The sequence below is a fragment of the Rattus norvegicus genome, chromosome 2, assembly GCF_036323735.1.
Source record: "Rattus norvegicus strain BN/NHsdMcwi chromosome 2, GRCr8, whole genome shotgun sequence".
Lineage (NCBI taxonomy): Eukaryota > Metazoa > Chordata > Mammalia > Rodentia > Muridae > Rattus > Rattus norvegicus.
In genome coordinates, this window is record NC_086020.1 from 194,692,928 (window position 1) to 194,707,814 (window position 14,887).

Genomic DNA, 14,887 nt, shown 5'->3' on the forward strand with positions numbered 1-14,887 from the left:
ACTATTAGATTTCTGAACTTTTAGTCAGGAGACAACCCATTGTGGACTAGTCAAACAGTGTGTGTGTGTGTGTGTGTGTGTGTGTGTGTGTAAAGCTGACTAATACTACTCCCTATCTCCCTGCAGTACTAGGACTGAACCTCAGGCCCTATACCTGTTAGGTAAGCATTTTTACCACTAGGCTGTAAAACTGCTGAGTCCTCTATTTTATTTATTTGTTTGTTTGTTTGTTTAATTTATTGTAGCTTACTTTTTGGCTAATCAGTTGGCTCTGGGATTATAAGTACATACTACTCTTGCAGAGGACCTGAGCTCAGTTCCCAGAACTCACATTTTACAGCTCACAATTGCCTATAACTCTAACTCCAGGGGATTCAATGGCCTCTTCTAGACCCCAAAGGCACCTAGAACATACACATACTACATACACACACACACACACACACACACACACACACACACACACACACACACAAAACAAATTCATAAATATATCTTAAGTGTTGGATCTCCTGGAACTGGACTGTTATAAGCTGTCCTGTGGGTGCTGAGAACTAGACCCATATCTTCTGTATGAACAGCAAGTGCTCTTAACCTCTGAGTCATCTCTCTAGCCCTGTCTTTCATTTTTTAAGACAGAATCTCACTAAATTGCTCAGATTGGCCTTGAACCTACAACACTCCTTGCTCAGCCTCTGGAATAACTGGGAATTATCATGCACCACCAGGCCAAGTTCCCTACATTAAAATTTTAAAGCCATAATCTTAAACAATGATTCTGAACTCTGACTCCATGAGATAAATAGCAATAAGAAAATGGATAGACTACCAAAAACCTAGTCAACATATTGGGGTATACACCAATATCACGCTACTTGATATACCAGAATCATGCATTAATACAACTTCTAAGAATCTATTCTACATATGTAATCATTTAATTACCAAGAAGTTATTGTTAAAAAAAAAAACCTTAAACAAAACCTACATGCTATCAAGGTCAGTCAAGTAACTTGAGAAAGTTCCATCCATGGGCCTGGGGATTTAGCTCAGGGGTAGAGCACTTGCCTAGCAAGCCCAAGGCCCTGGATTCAGTCCTCAGCTCCAGAAAAAATAAAAATAAAAAAGTTCCATCCTACAGTTTTCTGCAACCAGTAAAACATATATACACATATTTATACAAACTATACAGTTGTTTCATTTGTGTTTCCAAAAGAAAGGTAAAAGATACATATATTTGTAAGACCCCTATCTAGCAAACAACAGTGGCTTTTCTTAAGTATGACAAAAGAATTTTTACTTTTCCATCTTAAATATCTCCATTCTATTTTAATAGCTGATCATGGAAAAAAAATTTAAAAACTCTTCATGCCTGATCACAGAGGGGAGCCTAAGTAAGTGTGAGTGCTGAACTGTGGCTGAATCATCCACCATCATCCTCCCCACCCACATGGCGGTGCCTCCAAGGTTGAGAGAGTTACCTCCACAGAGGGGCGGAGAGAATGTGGGAGCAGGTGAATGGGGAGAGAACACTGAAAAGGTACAGCTACTGCACTCACAAACGTGCACTGCACAAGATGGAGCCAGCCAAAACTCCAGCATAAATGGGGAGGCGCACCCCACCCCATGCCCCGTGCCTGACCGAGGAGCTACTGATAACCTACGACTGAAGGTAAGAGTCACATACATAATTAAAAATAATAAAATAAACTTTAAAAGTAAAGTAACAGACTAGTGTAGTGATACATGTGCAATCCCAGCACTCAGAGATGAAAGCAGGAAGACATGGGAAAGAGGCCAGCCTGAACAATATAAAGCAAAACTGTCGCAAAAGAAAGGAGAAAGTCTGGAAATAATGTTGATGAGAGTCAATGCTATAAAGAATGATAAGGGGTTGGGGATTTAACTCAGTGGTAGAGCGCTTGCCTAGGAAGCACAAGCCTCTGGGTTCGGTCCCCAGCTCTGAAAAAAAAAAAAACCAAAAAAAAAAAAAAAAAAAGAGAGAATGATAAGGTATTTTTCCGTTATTTATGAGCATTTCTGAGAATCAATTGAATTCACGTCTTCATCACACTATTTATAATTACTGAGCTAAGACTCTAAAATGTGAAATGAACATTAAAAACAAGCTGGCTTAGCTGCTGGTAGAAGGTGGATGCAAGTGGGATCTCTGTGAGTTACAGGCCAACTAGAGTGCAATAGGGAGTCCTTGTCTGAAAACAAGCAACACCAAAAAAGCTATCTTACCATTCAAAACATTGTTTTAAGGGCTGGTGAGAAAGCTCAGTGGGTAAAGGAACTTGTACAACCTAAGTTTGATCCCTGGAATCCAAAGTGGAAGAGAACAGACTCTACAAAGTTGTTCTCTGACTTCCACACTCATGTGCCACACAGGCACACGTCATGCCTATGCACATCCCCACACCAAAACTTTTTTAACTGCAGTGAAGACCTAATTACAAATCATATCAATTGGCTTTCTCATCACTAAAACAACAATACCTCATTCCTCTATAACATAGGTTCTGTTTGGTTTTTTATTATTTTGTAGGAAGAATTTAAATTAGTTCTTAACTACTGAGCCACCTCTCCAGATCTGTCCATCTTACTTTTTAAGAAAAGGTCTCTAAATGAACCTGAAGCTCACCATTTTACCTAGACTGGCTGGCTATCACGCTCCTGGGACCCACATGGCTCCCCAAATACACTGGTTGCAGGCATGCACAGCCATGCCCACGTGCTCTGTGACTGCTAGGGACTGGATTTTAACTCGCGTCACCTTGCTTTCTCAGCGGCACTCTCACCCACTGAGCCCACCTCCCTAGCCTCTCAACAGTAATATCAGATAAACCAGCACCAGGTTGAACAGCTTCCCGGAGAGACTCTGTTTTTAGTTTGTCTTATTTTATTTTGGTTTTTCAAAACAGGGTCTCTCTGTGTAGTCTTGGTAGTCCTAGAACTCCCTCTGTAGACCAGGCTGGCCTTGAACGCACTGAGATCCACCTGCCTCTGCTTCCAAGTGCCAGGATTGAAGGTGTGCGTCACATCGCCTGGCTTCCAGAGAAGATGCTTATGCTAAGGATACTTTTACCAGTGAAACTTGCCAAGATGTAAATTATAGGAGTAAGCTGTATTTTGAAATATTAAAAACAAAATAAGAGAAACCCAAAAGAAATAGCATTTAGTTTTCAATTCTTATGGTGCAGTTTCTGCTATTGAACTGTTTACTGTTTAATTTTAAAACTGTTCATCACTAGTTATCCTGCCATTATTTTTCAAATAACAAAATTACAGTCCCTTTTTTTCCTATTACTTTGGAAAGGGCAACAGAAGCAGAAGCACATTCCTTTAAAAAAAAAAAAAAGTAAAGTTTATCTCAGGAGACAGATGCAGGGGGATCTCTGTGAATTCAAGGCCAGCCTGCTCTATAAATCGAGTAAAGGACAGCCAGGGCTACACAGAAAAACCCTGTCACAACAAAACAAAAACAAAATGGAAAAAAAAAGTTAAGTACATAAACTAGTCGACTCTTGTGGAGATTATCCTAAACACAATGTAGTAATTTGGTTGGGGTAAAATTATTTAAATAGCTCTGATTTTAATTTGTATCAAATGAACATCCTAACATTTTTCATGACTAGAGTAATAGAGAATTAGTTGAGTCATCTACTTTGGCACATAAAAGAAAATATAAGAACACATTAAAAGCCCTTCTAAAAACCATTTTTGCTAAGCTTTTAATATGCTCTTTATCATTGGTTAAATGCCAGTTTTTCATTAGGCTTAGGACACACTTTAAAGAATACAGCAGAGCTAGGAAGATGGTTCTGCAGTTAAAAGTACTTGGCAAGTTAAAGACTGAAGTTCAGGTCCCTAGAACCCACATTAACATTGGGTGGGTGTGATGGCCCACCTGTAATTCTAGTCTCCAAGGACAGAGAGAAGGGTTCCCCCAGCAAGCTAGCTAGTACGACTAGATCTTGGTTTAACTGAGAGTCTCTGACTCAAAATAATGTGAAATGACAATCTCATAATCTTACAATACATTGCCTCCCCACAAAAATTTAGAACTCTAAGATTGGGGTGGATAGATGATCAGCACCTAAGACCACATAGAGCTCTCCCAGAGAGCTGAGTTCAATTCCTAGCAGTTCACAACACCCTACTTCATGAAGATCTGATGCCTCCAGGCACTTGTATGTACACGGATGGACAGACAGACAGGCAGATTGAGAAACACACATACACACACTAAAAATAAAAAATATCCATTTAAAAAAGCTATTTACTAAGATGAGAGAAATATATTTTCAAGCATTAAAAAACTATGTGATTACCCCACACCCCTCTTGGTTTTTTGAGACAGGGTTTCTTTGTACAGCCCTGGCCTCGGACCCCCTAGGACTACAGTGCTGGGAATTGAACCCTACTCTCTATAAGAGCAGCCAGTGCTCTTGACTGCTGAGCCTTCTCTCCACCTCCCTACGAAGTATTTTTTAATAAAAATCAATCTGTGGGTCTTCCAAAGCACAATGGAATTTTGAAGAATTAAACAAAATATAGATCTCCTAAATTGGCATTTGAGAAGCAATGACAATTTGGGCTGGGGACAGAGCTTAGAGGGCTTGTCTAGCAGGCACAAGGCCCTAGCACTCTACAGCTATTTTGGTTAAGTGGTTCTCCATTAACACTGGATATTAGAATAACTAGGCAGGATTTAAAAATATAGGTTGAATATTCCCAACCAGAAAATCCAAAATCCTTCAAAGTCTAAAATTTTTAAGCATCAACATTATGACACAAATCAAAAATTATAGACACACTAGAGTCCAATGTGGTTCACAGAATGATCCCAGCACTCAGGAGACAAATAGAGGAAAAACAGGAGTTTAAGGACAGCATGGACTACTTAGAAAGGCCTAGTCTCAAACAACAACCAAAAACCTGTTTCCTCTTCCATTTAGCTGTGAGCAAGCCACTGCATGCTCCTTCTATAACAGACTGCATCTCTCAGAACATAAGCCAAGACTCCCTTGAGTTGATGTACGTAAGATAATTGGTCATAGCAACAAGAAAAGTTAACAGTGGTAACTCATGCCTTTGATCCCAGCACTCAGCAGGCAGAGGCAGGCTGAACTCTAAGTAGAGGCCAGTCTGGTCTACAGAATGAGTTCCAGGATAGCCAGAACTATATAAAGAAACCCTATCTAGAAAAAAAAAAAAAAAAGAAAACTAATATATAAATTCCACACTAAAGTGAGGCAGCTGCTGCAATATGCTGATCATATTGTTCTGTGATCTTCAAACTGGTTTGCAAGAGGAAAGTAGGAGAATTTTGAGCTATGGGTTAGAAAAGCCCTGCAATGTAAGAGGACCATACAATGATGCCAAGATGCTGATAAAGTATAAGCAGTAGACACTATGTTCGTTAGGTTTCAGAGAGCAAGGACTCTATAGACTAGAGGCCATTCACATTACACTCTGACAAAGAACACGGCTGCATTCCACCTGTGGTTTGAAATTTTTAGTGAAGCTATGTTCAAAATAATTGACTATTAGAGAATTGTTCTCCAAGGCATTTCACTTCAACTAAAAATGTCAATTTCATTTTAACTTTAATTTTCTGAATGCAAGCTGGGAATTGTGGGCAGCAGCAGTCAGTAAGCTGAGGCAGGAGGATAGACAGTTGGAGGTCATCCTGAGCTACCTGACATTTACCTCCTCTCAAAACCCAAAAGGGAAAAGACATAAAATAAAATAAAATGAACCAAACCAAACCAATCCAAACCAGCTAGGGCTGGAGAGATGGCTCAGTGGTTAAGAGCACTGACTGCTCTTCCAGAGGTCCTGAGTTCAAATCCCAGCAACCACATGGTGGCTCACAACCATCTGTAATAAGATCCAATGCCCCTTCTGGTGTGTCTGAAGACAGCTACAGTGTATTTATGTATAATAAATAAATCTTTTAAAAAAATAAAAATGGGTTGGGGATTTAGCTCAGTGATAGAGCACTTGCCTAGCAAACGCAAGGCCCTGGGTTCAGTCCCCAGCTCCGAAAAATAGAAAAAATAAAAAAATAAAAATAAAAAATAAAAAAAATTAAATAAAACCAGCTAAATGTCAGCTTCTGGCAATTTGCATCTGTGGTAACATTACTTCAATTATTATATACTTACTAATGATATTTTATTATTCTTTTTCAGCACTAATGTTCAAACCCAGAGCTTCATGCATACTAAACAAGCACACTCAGCAAGTCTCAATGAAGGATCTTCAAATGCAGGCCATGTTTATTTCAATTAGTTACATTAAGTCATACTGTGTTTAAACCTCTGTCAGATTCAGTCTATCATAATCAAGTAGCCGTCTCAACAATTTCTTCAAAAAAGGCACCTACTGTGTAGAGAAGATGCTGTGCTAGATTTAATTCAGACTATGCTACATGATAATACCAAAGTCTGAGTCAAACTAGAATAAACTACAGATATAATCACCATAAAATGACAGAAGCTGTATTACTATACTGCAATTCTATATTAACTGTAGCAGTTGCTAATTTCTCAATGAATATACAAGTTAGCTTCTTTCCTATCTATGCTAACCTATAAATACGTTCTGCAAATGTACACTTAACCTCTGCAATACAGATGTTCTATCTGTATTCTATTTTCCAATGAGACCCTAACTAGTCTTGGTATTTAATTATATCACAAAACTATTTTTAGTGATAACTCTTTTTCAGAGGTAACTATAGAAGTCAATTAATAAGCATGTTGACCAGTTAGTGGCAGAGACATAACTGTATGTTGGTGGCTAAGAAGTCTCATAATTGCAGTATTTAATACCTACTGTTGTATTTAATACCTACTGACTCAGACCAGACCAGCCAGTGAGCTCTCCAAGTGCCACTAGCTAATACGAGTTTGTCAGGCTTTAAAGTCAGTGCTAGAGACTCCAGAATCCACTCAACCACTGCACTGGGCTCTCATACATAAACAAAGAGATCTGATATGAAGGTTCTTTGACTCAAAGCAACATAGTATAAACAATTTCATCCTCATTTGGAAGGAAAAAAATCTTTGCCTTCTTTAAACTGATTATTAAAGAATACTGTTCTTACAAAATTATTAGGGATCAGCAATGATCTTCCTTATGCATGCTGAGGTTTTCAACTCTATCAGGAACTCAAATATCAAAACTGAAACATACAATAAGCCGATGGGAGAACTGGGGACAAAAAGAGCTCCTGTATCTTTGGGAGAGATCGTGTTTGCATCACGTGCCCAAGGACCAGTCAAGCTGGAATAAAAAAATGATGCAGCCCAAAGAGGGCTTCGCACTTGGTTAGACCCGACCCACAGCCATCCAGAGTCTCAGCTGTGCTGCTCAGGACCCGTGAGTCCAACATTAAACACCTCCAGCCCAGAACGTCACAGATACCCTAGGTCTCCAGATCTTAACCCCGATCTTCCCACGAGTACTGGGAAACCCTAACATTCAAAGTTCACAATCTCAATAGAGCAGCTCCCTTCCGAATTCGCTGGCGACCGCGCCCTCGGGCCCTCTACTCACAGGCTGGAGATGTCAGGGGACAGCGGGCCGGACAGTGCCCTCCAGCTGAGCGCCGGCAGCTTCCTGCGACTGCAGTCCAGCAAAGGAAGGCGGCAGGAGCAGGGCGCTGGGCACAGGCCGGCTCCGGCAGCCGGCAGCAGCAGCAGCGCCTGCGCAAGCATGAGCAGCGGTGCAAGGGGTCCCAACCTACAGCCCAGGCGCCGCTGCTCCCAGACGCCGCGGGGCGCGGCCGCCATCTTCCCCCGGCCGGGACCCGCTCGAGGACAGCAGCTAGCACAGAGAGTCGGCTGAGGAGAGATGCTCGGAGGCTGGACCGCCACCCAGAGCCCTGGCCGTCACCTGTCCCTTAGAGCAGGCGAGAGGAGGAAACGACGTGACCACAAGGGAGGGGGCGGCGGTCGGGGGCGTAGAGCTGAAACACTGACAGACACCGCTCGTCCGCTCCGCCCCGCGACGCAACGTCCTCACGCTCAGAAGCCAGCCAATCGGAGCCCCAGGATGAGGTTGCGTCGGAAATTGGGTTCTGAGAGGGGCGAAGCCTAAGATGACCCCGCCTCCTAAGAGGCGAGCATTAAAGTGGCCCTTTCCCCCTTTCCGAGCTGCTTCTGCAGTTCTGCAGCTGTTCCTCCGCTTGTGGGCGCACTAGGTCCTTCAAATAGAACGGCCAAGCAAAACCCCGAGCGCCAAATCCTCACTGCGGTTGATCTGCTGTAGTGGTGGAAAAGGACCTATTCCTTGGGCTTCGGTAGAAGGGAATGGCAGAAGGACTGCATTCCAAGCTGCAGCCGCAGATAAGTGCGGGATCCAAGCCTAACGACCACATCAACCTCCGGATCCCAACCAGGGCGGCCTCTGCGGCACGTACCGCCTGCCCTGAAAAATTGTGGCAGCTTGTACTCCCGGAGCATGGCACGCTGTCACTGTGAAAGGACTTCAAGTTCCCACTAGCAGAGGCGCTGTTTCGTCATCAGTACACTTCCAGCTTCTACTGTAGCCTGGAGTTCAATAATTGTCTCTAAGGAAAATTCTTTCCTCAGTTTGGGAAAATATTGTTTCATCGTCAGAAAAACAAGTGGGACAAATAGATAAAGGGTTAGTTTGGGGATGTGGGTTTTCTGGTTTCTGTTCGTGGTTTTTGCGCAATCAACAAAGTGAAGGCTGGAAGGAAATTATCCTAAAGTAAAGACTTACTGGGAACTACGGAAACTAGCTACCTTGTGCTCTCCCCGCCGTGGGTTACCTACAAAGTGAGAAAGACTGAAAATATCAGTAATGGTTCACTGACCTGTAATGTGTTTGTACTTTTCAAAGACTTTGCAGGCCAGGTACAAACCAGCATGTCTGCAATTCCAGCTCTCCTTGGGAGTTTGAGGCAGGAAAACCCAAGTCCCAGTTCAACCTCATCTGCATAGTTAAATTTTGTATCAAAGAAGAGTAGGAGAAAAGAAAAACAGGGTGGGTAGGATGCTTCAGCATTAATAGCCTTGCCACCAAGTTTATCAACCTGAGTTGGATCCACAGACCCCACCTAGTGGAATGAGACAACTAACTCCTGCAAGTCCCTATCCTCTGATCTCCATGTGGCACTTACACATGCACGCACGAGTGCGCACGCACACGCCATTTCCATCCAGGCCATGCCTTTGGGTTAAAATTACTTTTCTGATTGTCCTCATGTGCTTGTCTACTGCATAGGACTTTTAGAAAACTGTCTCCTTCTGCCTCTTCTCCTTTCTCCCAGTAAACATGGGAGAAACATGAAAATAAACAGCAACTACAATTTATTATCATTGAAGAAAAATGTGAAGTCAGAAAAATGATAGAGATGTTGGATTAAATCAAAAATTTACACTTTGGGGACGGAAGGGATGGCTCAACTGTTAAATAAGCACATAATGCTCTTGCAGAGGACCAGGTTTCAGTTCCCAGCACACACACTGGACAGTAGGAAACGAACTCTGAGGATTCCGATGCCCTCTTCCGATCTCTGAGGACTTTCTGGAAGAAGAACAAAAACTAAACCATCTCTCCAGCCCCTGATTATTTTTTTTAATCAATGTGTGTGAGTGTTTTGCTAGCATGTATTTATTACCTGTGTACCACATGCATTCAGTGCCTGAGGAGGCCAGAAGAAGGCAAGGGATTCACTGATACTACAGTCACAGAAGGTTGTGGGTGCTAGAGATCAAACCTGGGTTTCTGCGGGTGCAGCCAGTGCTCTAACTGCCTAGCCATATCTCTACCTGGCCCAACTCCAGTTACATTTTTATAGCATAGGGGTCTTACTCTGCAGTCCAAGGTGTCCTTGAACTCAAGAGCATTCAGCCTCAGCAACCTAAGTGCTTGGGTTATAGGGGTACACCACCATGCCTGGCAAATTTACTTTAATATAGCTAAATTTCTCATTCTTTTATGATTAATAACTTTTTTACATCTTAAAGCATCCATTTCTACTCCAAAGTGAAAAAAAAAGTCTCTGATAATTCTCTTCCAAAACCTCTATATATTTGCATATATTTTTGGTCTGGAATTGATTTAAAATCTAAAATGTATTTATTTTTATGTATGTAGATGTTTTGTCTGCATATATGACTACTTACCATGTGCATGCAGTGCCCAAAGTAGCCAGAAGAGGGAGTTGGATTTCCTGGAATAAAGTCACAAACCGTTCTTTGTAAACCCTCTGGGTGCTGGGAATTGAACCTGGATCCTCTGGAAGAGCACCCAGTGCTCTTAACCGATAAGCCATCTCTCCAACCACTGACTAGTATATGTGTGTATATGATCTGTGGTGTGTGTGTGTGTGTGTGTGTGTGTGTGTGTGTGTGTGTGTGTGTGTGTATGATCTGTGGTGCTGTGTGTATATGCCATGATTCTAGCATACTTTTCAAGTAAGTCTCTCCCTTCCTCTTTTTGTGGGTCCTAGGGACTGAATGCAGGTCATCAGCTTTGGACAACAATGCCTTTATCTCATGAACAATCTCCCTGGCCCCTGTATTGACTTTTGCATGCGATTAAGATAAGATCCAGGTATCCCATGTCTTTGGTCCCAGCACTAGGGAGGCAAAGACAAGCTGATCTTGAGTTCTAGGCCAGCTTGGTCTGTGGAGTGAGTTCCAGGACAACCAGGGATACACAGAGAAACCCTGACTGGAAAGAAAGAGGGGGGTGGGGGAGAAAGGGGATCCAAATTCTTTTTTTTCTCTCATGTGATAATCCAGTGAGTTTAGCTTCATTCAGGGAAAGCATGGCGCTTTCACTGCTAGTCTGAAGTGCTATGTCATGAATCAGAAATCTTATTAAACATCTGCTATGTATCAAAAATCAAATGAACTTTCCATAGGGAAGTACTATATTTTTAAATTATAGTAGCCTTCAAATATATCTTGATAGCTGGCCCAGCGAGTACTTCTACATTTTTCACCCCAAATGTATCTTGGATGTTATTTTCACCTTGCAGTACCATACGGATTGGGTATTTTCTTAGGATTGCACTAAATCTAAAAAAATCAACCCAAGAGAACCTGACATCTTTATAGAAATGAGTCTTTCAGTCTGAAAGCACAATATACTTTTCCCTGTCCAGCTGTTTTGTTTCTTTTTAAGATGTATTTATTTTATATTTGTGAGTACACTGTCACTCTCTTCAGACACACAGAGGGCATCGGATCCCCATTACAGATGGTTATGAGCCACCATGTGGTTGCTGGGAATTGAACTCAGGACCTCTGGAAGAGCAGTCAGTGCTCTTAATGGCTGAGCCATCGCTCCAGCCCCTTGTTTTTGTTTTTCATTACATTTATTGTTTGTGAAAATCTTTGGACAACTTGTAGGAATTGATTCTCTTTTTCCACCACGTAGGTTCTGGTGTTTTCATATTGAATTCCAGGCCAACCAGAGCTACATAATTAGACCCTGGGGTTTTTTTTAAATAATAATAATAAGTAAATAAAAACAAAACAAGTGAGCATAGTAACACATACCTAAAATCCCAGCGGGGAAGCAGAAATTCAAGGTCAGCCTTTAATACATAGCCAGGTTGAGTCCAATTCCCATGCTGCAGGAGAGCATGCAGACAACAAAAACAAACCCCTGGGCTTGGTGGTACACATTTATAATCCCTGAACTCAGGAGGCCTCAGCAGTAGAATCGTTGCAGGCTGGAAGCCAGCCTCAGCTAGACAGTGAGTTCCAGGCCAGCCTTAGTAATTAACACATAAGGAGAACTTGTCTCAGTAAACGACAATCAAAAACTGAAAAACGAAACAGAACTCAGGCCTAGTGGCTCTGTCCCAGCTGGTGTAATCCCAGCACTCAGGAGTCTGGGACAAAAGAACCATAAGTTCAAAGCCAACCTGGGCATTACCTGGGCTTTTATTTCTGACTCAAAATAAAAAATAAAAGTGGGCTGAGTATGTAACTCAGTGCTAAGAAGTTACTCCTTGCCTAAAATGTACAAGGTCTTAGGTCCAATCACCAATACTATAAAAGTAAAAAAACAAAAAAACAAAAAAAAAAAAACAAAGGACTTATCCTTCTAGAAAATAAGACTCATAACAGGTCTTAGCTAGTAAGAAAGAAAGGAAGAAGTATGTGGGTAAGCAAATAGACAAGGGTACAGAATTAAAATCAAATAGGAGTACAGAATTAGAGTCTGTATAAAGGCAGTACAGGAAATGTATTGCCAAAAGTCACATGACCAACCAACAGATCAGACATCACACACCGTAAGGGCCGGAGTGTAGTTCAGTAGTAAAACAGTTGTTTAGCATACTTGAGGCTCTGGTATGTATGCATGCGTGTGTATGTACATACTGGAACTACACACACACACACACACACACACACACACACACACACACACACATATGAGAATTTCCTTGCGTGTAGGTAGAGAAGGTGGAACAATGACTACTTCCTGTCCCTGAGAGCCACTCTCCCATTCATTCTTCAATAATAAGCATCCTTTAGCTGGGCGCCCTTCCCAGCCTTTTTGTTTTAGTTCTGGTTTTGGTTTGTGTTGTTTTGTTCTGTTCTTTATTTGTTTATTTGTTTTATTTTTGGTATGTGTTTGGTGTGTGTGTGTGTGTGTGTGTGTGTGTGTGTGTGTGTGTGTGTGTGTGTTTGAGACAGGGTCTCTTTAAGAGGTCCTAGCTGTCTATCTGTCTGTCTACCTATCTATGAATAACTTGGTCTCACACTGTAGCCCAGACAATCTCTGCGTCTGACACTGACTCTCACTCTGAGTTCTAGGCTGGCTGTAAAGTCGTGGCAATCCGCTTGCCTCAGACTCCTGCGTGCTGGGATTACAGGTAAGAGCAACCACACCCAGCTGTTCTTCACTTTGATGTAGTCAGATGTTAGCAGGCAGAAGCACTTCCAAGAGTGTTACTCGGCTTTTCATCTAGATAACACATATCTGCAATAGTCAAGCTATAAAAATGGTTCGTGTTGGCTTCCAGTTATTGAAGCTTCAGAAGTTTATATGGCCCCATGGCTTTGGCACACTACAGCAGGAGGGCACTGTAAAGCTCAGTGCTCATCTCATGGCCAGGAGGCAAAGAGAAAAAAAAGAAGTGCCTGGTCTCCAAGGACCTGAAGACCTCCCACCTAACCCCACCTCAGACGCTTTCCACTGTCTCCCAGTAGTGCCTAGTAAAATAGTGTCCTTTTCCACCAGAGACTCTGGGGAAACTCACAGACCCCACACCATTCAGGGTTCCTCTTAAATTTTCTACTGTTTGAGTTATTCTTCCCCATAGGTTTGGGGGCATTTAAAGTTTATTTGCTTAGATAGGGTGTTACTATGTAGCCCGACCACACAATCACTTTGGAAAGTCCCTTCGAAAGATCTAGAGAAGCTAATGATGTGAAATACCAACTTGAAATCTCAACTACCAACGAAAGTTCCACTCCTTTATGTAAATCCTAGAGAAAGTCCTGTACATTGGCAGATAGGGCGGTACACATGAGTGTTAACTGAAACATGACTTCCCATAGGTGAAACTTAGCAACCACCCGGTGTCCACCTACAAGAAAACGGAAAGGGCCGTAGCATTAGGGAAGACAGCTGCCCAAACCCTCCATCGTGACCCGGGAAAACAAACTGCCAACAAAAAGCACAGCACAGCCAAAGCAACAAAGTCCAGCCTATGCACAGAGAAGGCAGTGCACACCATTGCAACCAGAGACGGCTGACAAGCACCAGATTGGAGGTGTGTGAGGGAACTGGAGACAGAGCTCAGCTGGTGAAGTGCTTGCCTAGGATTTGGGAAGCCCTGGGTTCCATCCCCTAAGCATGGTGGTGCCTACCAATATTCTCTGCACCGCAGAGGCAGAAGCAGGAGGATCTGGCATTCAAGGTCATCTTTGGTCACATATCAGATCCGAAGCTAGCACAGACTGCATGAGATGAGAGAGACAGGGACCCAGGGGTTGGGGACGAGAGCAAATCCCCATGTTGGTAGAGGAAGAGATCAGCATCTGTGTACAGGTCTCTTCGGTAGGGAGAGTAGAACCCTGTCGGTAACTCTGCACTTGGTGAGCTTTATTCCCAGGTCAGGTTTCATTTAGTCTCCTGTATCTCTGTTCCACCAGTGTTTCCAAGTTAGCCTTCAAAACAAAGCAGATAGACTCTTGATTTCATCAAATATCAGAATTATCCCAAAACCTTGCTTTTTTTTTTTTTTTTTTTTTTTTTTTGGTTTTGGTTTTGGTTTTTAAATGGCGAGCTTAGACTGAGAAAGAAAGAAAGAAAGAAAGAAAGAAAGAAAGAAAGAAAGAAAGAAAAGAAAAGAAAGAGAGAAACCACCCTGCAATAATTCTGGTTCCATAGCCAACCTCGTTGTTCTGATTTAATACATCCAGACTGTGGCTTGAGAATGTGTGCTTCTAAGTTCCTAGGTAATGCTGAAATGGGACCAGACTTTGCAAAAGGCAGAGTCTCACATCCCTGCAATCCCTGCACTATTGAGACCAAGACAGGAGGATCTGGAATATTTAGGCCAGCCTGGGCTACACTAAGAGAACTTGTGTAAAAGAGAAAAAAAGCAGCGGGGGCGGGGTGGGGGGGGGGACCATGGGGCAGGCAGGGTGTGGTGGTACACTCCTTTAACTCCAGCTCTCAGGAGGCAGAGGCAGGCAGATCTCAGAGTTTGAGGCCAGCCTGGTTTACAAAGTAAGTTCCAAGACAGCCAGGGCTACACAGAAAACCTGTCTCAAAAAACTGAGAGGTGGGGGAGGGAGGGAGGGAGGGAGAGAATCACCCTTTGAGATCTACAGAAAGTCTGTTATAAACACTGTAGGTGGTTTGCGGT

The 14,887-nt window shown here is 42.5% G+C and overlaps 1 protein-coding gene across 4 annotated transcripts in view; it reads right to left on the reverse strand.

The window, feature by feature from the left end:
• The window catches only part of Lrig2 (leucine-rich repeats and immunoglobulin-like domains 2), a 69,329-nt gene extending 57,242 nt beyond the window's left edge, over positions 1 to 12,087 (reverse strand). For 3 of the 4 annotated variants that reach the window (XM_017590916.3, XM_006233083.5, XM_039102415.2), the window contains exon 1: positions 7,573 to 12,087. In XM_017590916.3, the coding sequence (XP_017446405.1) occupies positions 7,573 to 7,808 (236 nt within the window). In that variant the 5' untranslated portion in view covers positions 7,809 to 12,087. The remainder of the gene's footprint in view (positions 1 to 7,572) is intronic. The other variant, NM_001107710.1, reaches the window with a different exon arrangement.
• Between the last annotated feature and the right edge of the window lie 2,800 nt (positions 12,088 to 14,887).